The sequence below is a fragment of the Phoenix dactylifera genome, chromosome 15 (genome assembly GCF_009389715.1).
Source record: "Phoenix dactylifera cultivar Barhee BC4 chromosome 15, palm_55x_up_171113_PBpolish2nd_filt_p, whole genome shotgun sequence".
NCBI classification, from domain to species: Eukaryota; Viridiplantae; Streptophyta; class Magnoliopsida; order Arecales; family Arecaceae; genus Phoenix; species Phoenix dactylifera.
The window spans coordinates 1,720,420-1,735,800 of record NC_052406.1 but is presented as its reverse complement, the minus strand read 5'-3'; the positions used below and the strand labels follow the sequence as shown (position 1 = coordinate 1,735,800).

The window sequence follows — 15,381 nt, the reverse complement described above, 5'->3', positions numbered from 1 at the left end:
TTAGAAGTATTTGTATAAAAATAGTATTTTATCAGGGTATAGGAATGAATACAAATTTTAAAAAAATATTTACATAAATTTAAATTTTTAGGGGAGAGTATTCACGAAAAAAAACTTTTTTTTATTCCAGTCGCAAACGCAGCGGCCGACACTCGCTGGCGGTGAGCGGAAGCCAGACCGCACCACACCGTGAACCCAACCACGTGGCAAACGGGATGGAACAGGCCAAACGACCGCCGGTGTTTCTTATCCCACTCGGCCCCCTCCTCTTCACCGTCAAATCTAAAACGTCGTTAATTGGAAGATCAAGTCCCATCCAGTCTTGGACCCTATAAGAGAGAAGAATCTCGATTCGTTTCATGGTGTCCGCGTGCGTGATGAGGGAGAGAGAGAGGGAAGGAGAGAGAAATAGAGGGTTTCGGCTGCTTCGTCTCTCCTCGATCCTTCGTCCCCTCCTCTTGATCGCAAAATCCCTTTGCTCGCGATCATTAATTGGTAAGATCGCTGTCTGATTTAAACCTTGTAGGCATATTCTTTCTTGGCGTGGGAAAAGAAGCAATTTTTTTGATGAAATATCGGTTTTTTTTTGGGGGTTTACTAGAGAGAGGGATCCGTTTCTCTGTTTTCGATTTTAAGGTGCTTGATTTATTGTTTTTGTGGCGCTTCTTGTGGAAATATCGTTTGCTCTCTGAATTAAATGTTCTTCATTGTGTAATTTGATGTGGGGTCTCAGTTTCTAGATTTGCTTCTTTTTTTTTGGGGGGGGGGGGGGGGGGGGGGGGAGATTTTTTTTTATATTTAAAATCATCTTTAAATGCGTTATCCTCGATCTTTCTTGGGATTTTTATGGCTTTATTCTGCATTTTCTTGGATGTATGATGATCTGCGCGGGCTTAATTAGATTTTTTTTTTTTTTTTTGAACTGTTGGATTTTGTATTAATCTTGTATGGCATGTGATGTGAATTTTTTAAAGTCTTTTTGTGACTTATGCTATACGCCTTCGAATAATGTTTCCAGATTTGGCATCCTACCTATATTTACTAAAACTTTAGCGAAAGGTTAGCTTTACCTTAAAATATTTAAGGGGAGGGCTGGTCATTTAGATGAAGGAGAGCTATATTCGTGTAATTGGTGGATATTATATGATCTCTGACTAGGAAATATGACATATTGCTGGAAAATTGTGGTTGTAATCTGTTAAAAAAAAAATTGATGAATAGTGAGCATAGTTTCAAATTGGTACTATGGTAAGAAGAGATAGATTGATTGATGGATCACGGTATGTATATGTGTTTTGTAACTCAACCTAAAAGTTTAAGCTGATGGTAAGTTTGTGACCTTTCTATTAGATGTTTTGCTGATGACTGTCATCCAGCATTTTTTGGATAAATTGCTTTCAATGTTATACCTTGCCCTGCATTTTTGTTCCTTTTCTGCTGATTTGCCTGCGATCATCTTGAACTTCATTTTCCTTTTATTCTCAATTCATTTGACATGAAGTTCATATCGTCTGTTATATTACATCGGATAGGTTTGATCTATGATACGGATATGCTACATATGGTGTTTATATGTGCTATCTATAATCATTTCAGATGTATTCTTGCTTGTATGCTACATATGGTGTTTATATTTGTCAATGTAAATCCTTGTCTTTTGTTTGTGCAAATAACAGTTCTTTTATATGTAACTTAATCTTGTTAGGTGGCAGGTTTTTCTGTGAGATCTCAGTATAGTATAATCACTTACATCCTTTTCACATTCTTTTGGATTTCAGGTCTCTTATAAGGGACTTTGAGCACTTGTATCGAGCTTGAGGATTGGATGTAGACATCATATCCATCTGTTGCTTTGTTGTCTACACTACCATCAGCATAGATGTCTATTCTTTAGTTTGCCATTCCATCCGCCATCACAATGTGGAGCTTTGCTGGAGGCTTAGGTCCAGAGAACACCTGCAAAAAATCAAGCACATCTAATCCTGATTGCTCAGATGACGAGGTTTCTTCATGCACCAGTAGAGAAGAAGGCCTGGAATGTCCAATATGCTGGGAATCATTTAACATTGTTGAGAACGTGCCTTATGTTTTATGGTGTGGCCACACTTTGTGCAAGAATTGCATCTTGGGACTTCAGTGGGCTGTTGTTAAATCTCCAACTATACCGATCCAGTTACCTCTCTTCATCTCCTGCCCATGGTGCAATCTTTTGTCACTCCGGCTGGTTTACAAGGGTAATCTTACATTTCCCCGCAAAAACTACTTCCTACTCTGGATGGTTGAGAGCATGAATGGTAACAGGGTGAAGTCTCAGTCCTCAATCTATGGGGAGCACCATCCAGCCTGGCCTTCGAATAGCAGCGTGGTCCTCAGAAGTAATGCTTACCGCCATCACAGTGCACGAAGAACTCCAAATACTCATGCAGAACAATCCCGCTCTGATCAAAATCATGCAAGCCTCGTCAGTAATTTCTTCAATTCAGAGAGGATCCATGCTTCGCTACGTAAATCACTGGCTTTCTTTGTTCAAATTACTGCCAAGTTCCCCCTAGTAATCATCTTCCTTCTCATAGTCCTATATGCCATCCCTGCTAGTGCTGCTGTCTTGGCCCTCTACGTACTTGTCACACTCCTGTTTGCAGTGCCATCATTTTTGATACTGTACTTTGCATACCCTAGCTTGGATTGGCTTGTCAGAGAGATCTTTGCTTAGAGTTTTTCCCTTCCGTCCAATCCAAAGCTAGAGCTTCACAGTGTTATTAGCCAGTGAAGGGCATGAACTATATGCATTGTCATCCAGTCTCGTCTGCAGTGATGTACAAAATGGTTATCTGGCGCATGGTCTGGTGCTCAACGTACGTTATTTTGGATGACTAGTCACTCAACATTGCATTGCATATGGATCAGTTGGAGATCGGTGAGTAATGCATGTCATTCAAGGCATTAGCATCATGGTTGACCAAGACATCAATGTTCCACCTTGAGGAGTTAAATGTGGTCATGTTGATGGATGAAACTCTTACATCATTTGTATGTTTAATATTCTTGTGCATAGCAACCCTTTTTGAAGTCATGGCTTGTGATTTTAGATTGTATTGGTGGTATATGATATATCTAGTTCCTCCTTGTATGGATTTTGTTAGTGTTTAATCTTTCACCTTGAGGTGCTCCTTATCTCTCTTTTGGATCGGTTAGGTATGATAAGTTTATTAGGAAACTTAAGACATCTGAAATTTGCTAATCTATGGTAGCGGTGCCTGTTTTTTTATGCTGTGTTTGGTAGAGAGGCTGAGTTTTGGAGGGATATCCTTTGTGCCCTAGAAGGGCTAGGTATTAGTTTTCTTTTGACATTTGAGAAAATTGCCATCTTACTGTTTTTTTTTTTGGTATTTAAAGAGTGGATGATGGCAAGGTAGTAACCAGAGGGGTTAAAACTTTTCTATTCTGTGGGATAACTCTAATTATATAGAAATGATGGAGTAGATTTAAGTATTTACCAACTGTGCTCTGATTTACCTCCTCCTAGGTTTTTGCTGTCTTTTGGTATCTTAGTGATTAAGATGGATGGACTCCTACGATCCTCTTCCTAAGGGGAAAAATGAATGCTAGTTGACATTACTTAAATGCCGACCAATGAAGGCATCCAGTAGAAGTTTACCAAAAGCATCTGCTGAAGTGAGAGTAAATCCTTCAAACAATTTACAGAGTTCATTTGGTTAGCGCTGTATTAACTCTATTTGGTGAGTTGATCAGTCATTTTACAGAGATTGAAACTGCTGCAGAATTGAAACTCTCAAGTCTTCTTGGAGTTGCTGGAGTTTTGTGAGCCACACTCGGTTCTATTTTTTTTTTATTATTTTCTGAATGTTTCAGTACACTGCAAGACTTGGATTTCTGAGGAGTTGATCTTGTCATGATTTCCTTTAGTTGGATCTGACAAAATGAAAGATCTGGACAAAGAATAAATCAAAAGAATGCAATAATTTGGATTTGATCGGCCCTTGCTCCGATTTCAATCTGTCTTTCTCCTAGCTTATTTAAGGACATTACCCAGTTATAATCCCGGCTTCTGAGAGGAAACTGGAGGTAGACCTGATTTTTATTTTATTTTTTACTAGAAAATGGCTACCGTAGGATTTCAAACTCAACAAAAAAAAGTTTGCTGTCCAGAGATACACGATGCGCGTGAAAGCAAGAAAACAAAATCAGTTTCATCGATGCGTTCCTTGCAGGATAAAAAACTTACATGAGAATAAAAATTTACATGAGAATTTGTATTTTTTTAGATAAGCATTTCTCAGACAACATTCAGGCAAAAAAATAATTTACTCATATTTTTTATGCATTAGAAAATAATTCCAGAATTTATTATTTATGTTATTTAGTTTTACTACTTTTATGGATGAGTTGCTTATATCTATCTATATTATCAATATTACTCTTTATTATATAACTATTGTTATAGATAATATATATTATACTTTATTATATTATATTATATTATAGAGTTAGAGGTATTTTAGAAATAAAATAAAAGGAGTTATTTTTCCAACTGATGAAAAAAATAACTTATCCACTTTCTAGGAGGGTAAGGCATTTCAGCTATTTTATGGATAAATGCTATCTATGGGAAATAACTTTTACCCATATAGAGAAGCAAAGCAAAAGAACGTGGTTAAGTTGGTCAATGAAAAAATTGACCAACTTTTTTATGATATCTACCCATCAAAGTTCGGGCATTAAAAGTATGAATTTAGTCTGTTTGTATTGCATGAATCATGCTGTGTTCAAAGAGGTCCAACTTACCTGACTCTAACACCCTTGAGCAGGTTTCTCCAAGGCTCATGGCCAACCGCATAACTATACTCCCCAGAAGCTAAAAAACAAAAATACCAACTCTCTTTCCCTTCATTATGAGTTATGACCAGTGCACCATTAGAAACCTGCAAACTTCTACCTTCTCCTGCATATTTGCAGCCACTGGAATCTAGTGTACGCTAGATACCAATCCTCAATCCGATTCCCACCTTCTGTAGGGAATCCAGGAACTTGGGTTAAGCAGTTGAAGATTCAGGAATTCATAGTGGAACAGGGATTGGAAAGTATTCTAAATATTTATTTTAGTGAAAATATTTTTTTGGAAATTAACTCTAAATCAAGTTATAATATGCAGATTAATTGTATTTTAAGTACGCCCAAAACAATTGAAAACTCCCTCGAAAGGTGTCCTTCATCTGCAAATGTAAATATTGACTTTGGAAATATTCTGTATATGCATGGAAGCATAAAAGAGCTCAAATCTCTGATCGATTAAAGTTTTATTTTTTTATTTACTTGATAAATCATATCCTATATATTTATTTTACCTCTCTCCTTAAAGTTAAGAGTATGGATTAAGCCAAGAGAGATGTATTAAATTGAATTAAGTGTAGTTAAGATGTGAAGAATTAGTTGTCTGATTTAATGAATTTGTATTGTAGCAACATGGATGATGAATGCGAACCTAATGAGTTCTCCATGTTTGCCGCACTTGGTAGCAAGTCAAACAAATTGAGAGTTATTCATTATCTTTGGTTATATTTCCTTAAATTCTTAATATTATTTTTAAATAGGTTTATCCATCATTTTTGACAAAATTATGGATTATTCATCATTTACTCCTAATCCATGGATTTCGGAGACAATCCATTATTTCTACATTGCACACACATCATTAATAAACCAATGACACCGCCCATCTTTTGGCATTATTTTTATGCTATTGTTGGTTTTGTTTTCTAGAAAGTTCGAACTTATAAAAACTTAAAAATTCAGGAGAATTTGGTGCAAATTATTTTCAATTCAGCCAGTGCACAAATTGCTTTTGCTTGGGCCTAAGCCAGCAGCCCTCGACAAATTTAACCGAGATCTATTCGATTTAATATGATTGGTCCAGTCAAGTTTCCACGAGATTGGATTTGTTCAAGTTGCATGCAACACTATATTTTTAGCCAAATCTTTCCATATCTAAGAGATTTCAAGTCTACCATGATAGAATCAAACTCCCTAAATTCTATGCACAACCCACAAGCCCGGAGTCCTCATTGGATTGGCTACTTGTTGAATTTGACTCGCGCCGCCCTTGAACCTTCTTCGCTAGCATAATATGTCTCATAGAGCTTTTTTTTTTTTACCTATGAATATTAAAAAAGAAATCCAGAGAAATCAGAAAATTAATTTAAAATTTTTAATAGTAGTTTTTTTTTTTTTGGCTAATGCCAACCTAGAAAAGATCATTTATGCTCAAGGCTAATGCAGACCTTGCATATAAGCCATAGCCAATTGCTTGCATTGCCACATCAACATTTGATTTGGGATCACACCTAGGAATAGCATTTTTGGGCACACCAATCTCATTACCCAAGTCCACCTATACAAGATGTTTAATTATGGCAGGCACCCATCTATCAACATCACAATCCTTTCAAAGGTGTTTTGATGAAAAAGTTTTTTTCATAAATATCCTCCTAAATATTGAATATTGCATTAATACCTTCTTAAAATTGATATTTTGCTATTTTATCTTTTTTATCCTTATTTTTGCATAAATACCCACACTATCTAACGCCGCTAAAAACTTAATGGTTTCAAATTAAAATGACTAAAATATTCTTAATAGGTAGATGTGTAAAAAGAAATATTTATAAGACGGTCGCAATAGAAGATTAAAAAATAATTTTAAAATTTTATTTTATTTTTAATTAAAATAAATATGGAACGATGTTAGAAGAATCATTATATTAAAGATATTTACGGAAAAATAATGTTTGATGAGGATGCAGAAATAAATATAAATTTTAAAAAAGTATTTATATAACTTTAAATTTTTAGAAAAATATTCATGCAAAATTTTTTTCATGAAATTAAAGTTACTAAGCTAATTAAAAGCCGAAACCCTTCTTAAATCCTAACCCAACTTGCTAAGCAAACAATGAACAATAATTTAACCCCACTTATCAAAGACACCAAAACGAACCTAAATAATCCCCAGCCTCACGTTCCCCACCACCCCTTGGTGGGCAAGCCATGGTTTCAACTAATAAGACCCTAAATTTAACTTTTCCTATTTTTTTCCTTTTATTAGCAAACATAGAGAGAGAGAGAGTGAGGGGAGAGAATCTAGAGAGAGAAAGAGCAAGAAGTTGGACTGTTCAGCGAGGAGAGACTTTAGAAGGTGTTGGGCATCGAAGTCTCTCAAATTCCAACAGCCATTTCCGACCGTTTAATCAGGTTTGTGGCGACGCCTTCTCTCCGCTCCTTTCCGCTAGCTTCAGTTTCCTTCTCCCCAACAAACTCACAATCTTTACTCTTAAAGCAACGCCGAGGTTGCTTGCACGATCCCTGAGAGGGAGGAGACCAGCCTCGGTCTTTCTCTTTCCGAGGAGGAAGGAGGGGAGGGAGTCCTCAGTTGGGTTCCTCCCTCTTAGGTTTCTGGTGTTGGGATCGCCGAAAGGTACGATCTTGATGCGTGCTTTCGACTTTTTCTGAGCTCGAAAGATCTCTTTTGTTTTTTTTTTTTTTGCTCTTTTTTTCTCTTTCTGGTGCTGAGAATTGCCTAAAGGTGCGGTCTTGATGGATTTGATGCTTGTCGTGATCCGTAACCTTCTTTTTTTATGTCTTTATTTGTTTTATAGATAAAAGGTTGGATTTATATATATATATATATATATATATATATATATATATATATATATATATATATTGGAGTGTTTGCTTTTTTGTATTTCTTTGAGTGCTGGTGAACTGTTGAAAGATACAATCATGATTCCTGTTTCTTGAGCTTTTTGTAAGTTGAAAGAGTATACGAATATATCTTCTAATTTGGTGAAATTAAGATGGGGATTTTCCGTGTTCTTGGCTTCTTTCTGGTGATCTTTACTAAAGCTTTTGGATGATTGATGAAATCTGTTTTTACTCTTAAATGAGTTTTTGGATTTCTTATTGGTGGTGAAGAGATCTGATTGGATCTTGATGGGTTTCTTTTGGATCAAGATAAGGTCATTGATTTGATTCTTGTACAGTAGAAAGCTGTTGCTGTTTTAACATGTTCTGTTTTCTCATTGAAACTTGTTAATCCATTTAGTTGAAGAGATTGCATATTTTTTATTCCAAGGCTTTTTAAATGGGTTTCATTTCTTTCCATAGTGGCAGGGAATAGTGAATGATTATGACACATGATCTTGAAACTTGATGTCTTTTTATATATTATATTCTCTCCATAATGTCTTTGTAGAATGATGGTGACGTTTCTTTAGTTTTGAGGTCCCTTAATTTCTCGATTTAGTGGATTTATGTTCTTGAAGCTGTTGTGATTTAATAGATTGCATTATCTCCTCATATTATCTATAGAAAGATGGTGATATTTTCTTACCTTTCATGTTTTCTTGTCTTCCTGATTTGTAAAGGATAGTAAGATTCTTGTATATTTCTTTATTTTCAGCTTCCCTCTTTCCTTCTCTGATCTGTATATTGGATAAAGATGACCTCAGTTCATTTATTTTAGTTTTTCTGAGTGATCATCTTAATGCTGTAAATGCACAATATGCTGGTTTTGGGAATTTTAGTATTCTAAACATTTTGAAATTTTCTCATTTTAGTTTAATATATTTCATTCTTTCTTTCACTTACTGAAATGGATTGCAGAACTATGCAATTTCAAATGTTTATTTTATTAACAACAATTGTTTCAGTTGTATCATACAAGGAATATGTTGGATAGGAGAAAAATGCTGCTGTTTGCCTTTCAATTTAAATGATGTTGCCCCTCCCCTTTGTGTCCTTTGTGTCCTTAGTGTGACAAATTTTCTTGCCTAAAATAAGATCAGGTTTATGTTATCGATGTTATATAGAAAGATTGTCTTCTATTTTCGTTTTCCATTGTTAGATGAAGATTTAAGGTTGTTTTTCTCTTGATTGGTGGTGCAAGTTTGCGGAAGTTCATTGCCTTTATGTTTTAACCCATGCTTTCTTCACATTATGGGTGGGCTCTGCTTTTTTGTTTTCGTTTTCTTCTTGTCATATTGGGGGTTGAAGTGGGCCTTTGTACACCAATAATTCTTTGTCTGTTATCATCTTGTGTGTTTCTATGATTTTGCAAAATATTGTCTAATCTTTCAATAAACAATTGCATGCTATCCTTTCTTAGTTTGTTTAATTTTAACAACATAAACAGAAAATTTACTTTCTATAATTGCTCATTAATGATGGTTGTCTTGGTGTCAGCATGAACATCTGATTGATAAAAAAGAACGAGAAATGTTTTTATGGCTTACTAGATTTCTGAAGAAGTTCTGATGAGATTGTGAATCTCTTTCTGTTTATTATTTGTGTTTCAGGTTGAGAAGCAATTAGAGGATTCACAGCACTCATCCTCAACTCACTTTCAGAATAACACACACGGTACCACTAAGAAACTCTTTCAGCCTTCATTTTTCTGCCCTTTTTTTTGTGTGTGGGTAGATGTTCTTCATCCTCCCTTTTGTGTTGGAGGGGAGGTTGATTGCTATGGAACTTTTTCTTATGTGATAGATCAGGTTAAAATGGACACATGCCTAATGATAGTCTGCTATATATTCACTGAAAAGGCCTTACTTTAGTGTATTGATATTCATCCAGTTTGCACCTGTGATTTCAACAGCATCCTTGTATACTCAACTGGGTTATTTGTTTCTAATGAACCTGCTTTGTGAGTTATGTTGGATTGGAGCATCAGTTAGAACAGTCCTAAGGCATTCTTAGTTGGTCCAGCATTGAAAACTAAAGCTTGTTGAATGATTTGTATTTTATTCGAACTGCTCATTTCAGTTTAATGAAATGACATTGGTTATTCACAATATATACGGGATGTTAATTGTTTGAACCTAGCAGACGAAAGAATGTTTTGAAGCTTTTTTCAGTATCCCGCTATATCCTGTAAATCATATTTGCTGATTAAATATAGTCACTTTATTGCTAGAAATATCACATAATTTATTGAAAACTATGCCTTTTCCTTAGATTGTTCTCTTCCATTCATTTTCTTCCCAACATGTTTGCTAACGGAATTGTGAATCTTTTTGCAGTGGCATGCAATCTTAACTGCCAAAAATCAAGATCCTAACCTTCTCCAAATGGATGAAGAGGCAACTGAGAGGGGTACTATCTTAGCAACCCTAGAGGTTATTAAGCCTATAGGAGGGGTGAGGAGAACTTCGACAGGAAAAACATCCCCCATAGGTTCGCCTTCTTTTTCAAACAGTGATGAAAAGACTCTTCCTCGCTATCTCCAAACTTCTATAAAGTCATGCCATGATTTTTGTAAGTATGGAAGGAAACATGATTTTGAAGGAAAGGAAAAGCAAGCCTTTCTTCACAGATCAAGAAATAATCTTGTCATAGTTGAAGAGCAAAATGAGGCAAAAGGTTTGGATTTTGGAGAAAGAAGGAAGAAACCTGTAAGTAAGCTGAAGTCCTCATCTATGCAGAGAATTGGATTTCCTGATAAACCAAAAGCCATCAAGCAGAAGGCTTTGTCAACAGCCAAGGGACCTGGATTGTTGGACAATCCTGTCAACAAGAAGTTGCAGACTTTGTCGCCTGGCCAGAATAATGGTGCATCTAGCAAGCAGGCAATTCTTTCCCCATCACCAGAAAATGAACATATCAAGTTAAAAAGCCTAAGTACAGTTGGCAGAAAGGAGAGACAGGCAATCAAACAGAAGACTCCGCTTCAGTTAAAAACATTCCTCAACAAGCCCAAAGATTTGGAGCAAAAGGATCTGAACTGTGGCAATGAAGTTGATGCATGTGGGAAACCTGGTAGTACCATGAAGGAAAACACTGTGTTGCTTTCCAAGAAAGGAGTAGCATCTGTTAAGCCCAAAATGCTCAGGAAGATATCTGTGAAGAAACCCATGACATCTGCTATACCCATGATCATTAAGCAAAAGGTGTCGGTGCCTCCCAAGAGTATCGGCATCTCTGCTAAACCTGAAATCTCTTTGAAGGAAAAGAAGACTCCAGAGGTAAAATCTGCATCTACATTAACTCATCCAGCATGTCTGGTGAGTCGAAGGAATCGGGAGGACAAGATGACTATGAGTCTTGGAATGACAAAAGTTGGAGAAAGGAAAGTATTGAAGCCATCAACAGCTTCTTTGCCTACCAAGTCTGCTGCTGATTGTGTCTCAAACTTGAAAGCAAGGAAATATAGGAATGCGAAGCTCGCTCCTCCTGTGAAGCGCCAAGAAAATGTTGAAAAAACTGCACATGATAGTGGAGAAAAGTTTGAAAAATCAGAACATGATATTGACAGGAATGAGGAGAAAATATTGTATGTTATTGAGCCCAAAGAAGAGAATGTTGATTTGGATTCCGCACAACAAATATCTGATGGCCTCCAGACATTAGAATCAATGTCACATGATGAAGAAGAGGCAGAGGAACCTGAAAGTGTGTCTGGATTTAGTAACTCAAGTGAATCACTATTTGATGATGTGGGAACTGAAAGCAAAAGCAGCAATGAACTTTCAAAGGGTGAAGACAGAAGGAGACCACGAAGGACTGCAACTGTTCACCCAGAAGATGGTAATCAACCTTCCAAGTTGAAGTTTAGGAGAGGTAGAGTAATTGAACCTCTGGCTGAGAGCAATGGACCAAGAAGGCTCATATTCAGGAGAGTAAGAGTGGTGGGGGAGAAGCCAAATGGCAATCATCTAGCAGGGAGGAAAAGTTTTAGGCGGAGGAATGGGATAGATGTCTTGAAGGATCCCAATGCAGATGCTCTAGGTGTGGTCCTGAGGCATCAAGATACACAGGGGAAGAAAGAGACACAAAGTTTGTTCAATAACGTGATTGAAGAAACTGCAAGTAAGCTCGTAGAGACCAGGAAGAGCAAGGTGAAGGCTTTGGTGGGTGCGTTCGAAACTGTGATCTCTCTCCAAGATAGCAAACCGGCATCTACAGCATAGGTTGGTAGTTAAGTGATAAGTCTTTCCATGGAGATTACTGGAATGCTCATGGTCAGACTGCAATATAGTATATTGTTAAATATAACTCAGAATTTCTTGAATATGTATCATAATAAGATCGACTCTACAAGTATATATAAACTTGGATTTGTGGAGAGGTTTGTGCATATCTGTTAATGAAGTGGTAACTTGGGTTGAAGAGGTTTGGAGTTTGCAAAATTTTTCTGCTGTCTTGCGGTATATCTTTTGCTGGAAAGGACTTCATTATCTTTTAGTTCATTCTGATTTGGTTCTTCTTGGAACTGTACTTAATAAGCTTATATTCGGTGGATTAAGGTATGTTTGAATGAGTATATTTGGATTTCATTCCATGAACAAATTGGCCTGGTTTTTTTTATAGATAAGGTTGGATTTTGCAAATTACATGCATGTAACTCCGTTTATATTTATAAATAATGGCAGCCAAATATCAACAATTTTCTCAGAGAGGGATTGGTTTTGTGATTTATGTTACGTGCATCTGTGCATATTTATTTATTGATGGCAACCAAAATCGAATGAGGCATCTTGGATTGTGATGGTTTTCTTTGTTCTGCTTCTAGTTTTTCTCCTGTGATTTACTATCACATGACTTTTATTTAAAATTTGGGAATTAGATTTGATGAGTCTATGCATCTTAGATTGCCAACCTTTATCTGAATGTATTAAATATGTGATCTAGATAAGTTAAAGCTCATTCTGAGTTTATGACTTTATGACAAACGAGGTTGAGATTTTCAGGTAAACAGGAAGCACGGTGTATGTCTTTCTGTGCATAAAGGAACATATGTTAAAGAAAGTTGGACCAAAAGGTAGACTGACCAAAAAGCTTTACAGGGCTTGCATGTTGCCTTGCTGTGAGCTAGTGTCTGTTGTTGAAGCGGGTTGGGTCAAGTCGGGTCATGGGTCAACTCGACTTATTTGCAGCCTTATTTGCAACTTAGCTTTTCGATGTAATGGATTTTGCTTCTAGATCCTATTCAGCCCTATCTGTAGTAGTCAAAATAGTCTACATTGAATTTGGAGAACTTTCTGAATTATTCAAAATTTTGTTTTTCGTTATTAATACTTTATATATGCTGACGTACGCACATATATAAACATATACGTGTGTGTGCGCGCGCGCGCGCTACCTAGAGTATTACTACTATACTGAACTTCTGTGCTCAATTTTAAGTGATTAGCTTCAACTAACCTGCAATTGCCCATATATTGATCTCAGATGTTGCTAAGTTTTTTCCTGATTGCACACCTCTAAATTTTATTTAACTTTGATATTTCCTTCTGAAACACTCCAAAAAGGTTAGTAGGCCTCAAATCAATGCAATGCTTGCTGCCTCACTTAAGGAGATAAATATATAATTCAAAACCTTGTGCTGTTTAGTACTATTTTCATTTTTTTTTATTTTAGAAAAAAATAAATTTTATTTTTAAAGTTTAAAAATATAAAGATGTTAGGTGTGCTTAATTATTTTTAATAATATAAATATGATTATGATGGCTACGACGGTGGTAGTAATAGTGGAGATAATGAAGATAGTAGTAGTGATGATAGTGATGACAGCGACAGCGAGGTATAGGGATGGTGGTGGCGACGAGAGCGGTTTTAGGTACATAGATAATATAGTGCTCGTGGCTATAATGGTGGTGGGATGTAGTATAGGCCTGATAGAGATCGTTGTAGCAGTGGCGATAACAGTTGTGACAATGATAGTAGTTGTGGTGGCGACAATGGTGGAGACAGTGTTGGTTGTAGTGGTGGTGATCATCGTAGTAGAGATAATGGTGGTAGAGTGGCGGCGATAGTGGTGGTGGAGATGATGGAGATAATAGCTTCAGCAATAGTAGCAATGATGAGCTTTGTGCCGATGGTAGTAGCATGAGTTTTTTATTTTTAAAAATAGTAAAGTAAATTTTTTTTACAAAATAAAAAAATATATTTTTAAAATAGAAATAAAAATAATAATACTTAACCATAATTTTCCTTGATTCTATGATTCTATTTTTAAAATAAAAAAAAGAAATAAAAACAATGTTAAAGAGGTTCTATCAGGTTTTCAGATTAAATCGTTCAAGGAAAAGCCATGGCTGCATATAGAATATTGCTCTTCTTTATGCCCGCATTACAAGCTTTCTACCATAGAAATTTACTCTAGAGCAAGTCCCTCAGGTCTCTTTAAATCGCACCAACCATCTTATTATCTTATACTATGTTCAAAAGAAAAAAAAAAAAGGAAAGATTTTGATGCAGACTTTCTTGACAGCCCATCTACTCCCCAACTTGGAGTCACAGCCGGCCAAGTTGTTTAGATGTGGCTTCACTAGCTTGGGCGGTTTGATGTCAGCAAAGATGGTAGGTGAATAGATATCATTTAAGTACTTCGGATTATAAGAATACACCCTCTCACCTGCCCAAAGATACTAGTAGGAATAAAATAGATAGGGGAGAATAATGGTTAGCATTAGTAAGAAAACATTAACAAATATTACCTATTTAAAAATAAAGGTGGCAATATTTAACTGTTTAACTTGTTTAAACTTACTGTACATCGAGCTAGATTACCCGTTTAATAAAATAGTCAGAACCAGATTTACATCTACCTTGTTTAATAAATAAATCAGATTTAAGTTGATATATTTTTGATGTATCTTATATTCGATCCAATCTGTACTTTATCTAATCCGATCTGATTGCCATCCTTATTTAGAATAACATCATAGCTTCCCTATATATCTATAATAAGGTTTGAATATGCAACCTAGTGTTAAATTTGAAGTAAGAAGAAATCAAAAATCTAGTTATAGGGATCAAAACATAAAAATATCATAAAATAATAATGAACTTTTTGACTATAATAAACACTCTATGTGCCATCTCTTCAGTACTTTATAAGTATTCTCCCGTTAAGGTCGCAAGTAGGTAATTATTAGTGTTTTATGACGTGTGGCTATGAAATTTTTTGTTTGCGCAAAGGAAACTTAATATTTGGCCTGCAGTTATTGCAGTTATTGAGTTTCATAGGTGAAATGGCTATCTTCTGTTCAGAGAAAATAGTTGGTTGATTGGTTCTAAATGATGAGGGATGAAAGGGTTGTCCAGGTGAAGCATGTATTTAGAGAAGCCAATGAAGCTATAGATTGGGTGGCTATCTATGTGGATAACCATTCCGATAGCATCCTGTAGATGAAGGATGGGGAGCTGCCTCGAAAGCTCTAAGATATTCTATTTTTTGATTTTATTGAGTGCGTCCATATACATGTTATATGAACCACTAGGTCTAGCGGGAAAAAAAAAAGAAAAAAAGAAAAAAAAAAAAAGAGAAGCCTTTTGCAGTGCACGTGCACGCTAGAAACT

The 15,381-nt window shown here is 35.9% G+C and overlaps 2 protein-coding genes across 3 annotated transcripts; both read left to right on the top strand.

The window, feature by feature from the left end:
- Window positions 1-296: 296 nt before the first annotated feature.
- LOC103718167 lies at window positions 297-3,174 on the top strand. The gene is made up of 2 exons (XM_008806860.4): window positions 297-495; window positions 1,779-3,174. The coding sequence occupies exon 2, from the start codon at window positions 1,919-1,921 to the stop codon at window positions 2,711-2,713; it is 795 nt and encodes a 264-aa protein (XP_008805082.2). The 5' UTR covers window positions 297-495; window positions 1,779-1,918; the 3' UTR covers window positions 2,714-3,174.
- Window positions 3,175-7,136: 3,962 nt separating this feature from the next.
- LOC103718172 lies at window positions 7,137-12,261 on the top strand. 2 transcript variants are annotated; one of them, XM_017845484.3, is made up of 3 exons: window positions 7,137-7,269; window positions 9,375-9,438; window positions 10,101-12,261. In XM_017845484.3, the coding sequence occupies exon 3, from the start codon at window positions 10,149-10,151 to the stop codon at window positions 11,985-11,987; it is 1,839 nt and encodes a 612-aa protein (XP_017700973.2). In that variant the 5' UTR covers window positions 7,137-7,269; window positions 9,375-9,438; window positions 10,101-10,148; the 3' UTR covers window positions 11,988-12,261. The 2 variants fall into 2 exon arrangements, with proteins under 2 accessions (XP_017700973.2, XP_017700972.2); XM_017845483.3 differs by having other exon boundaries at window positions 7,137-7,492.
- Window positions 12,262-15,381: the final 3,120 nt, after the last annotated feature.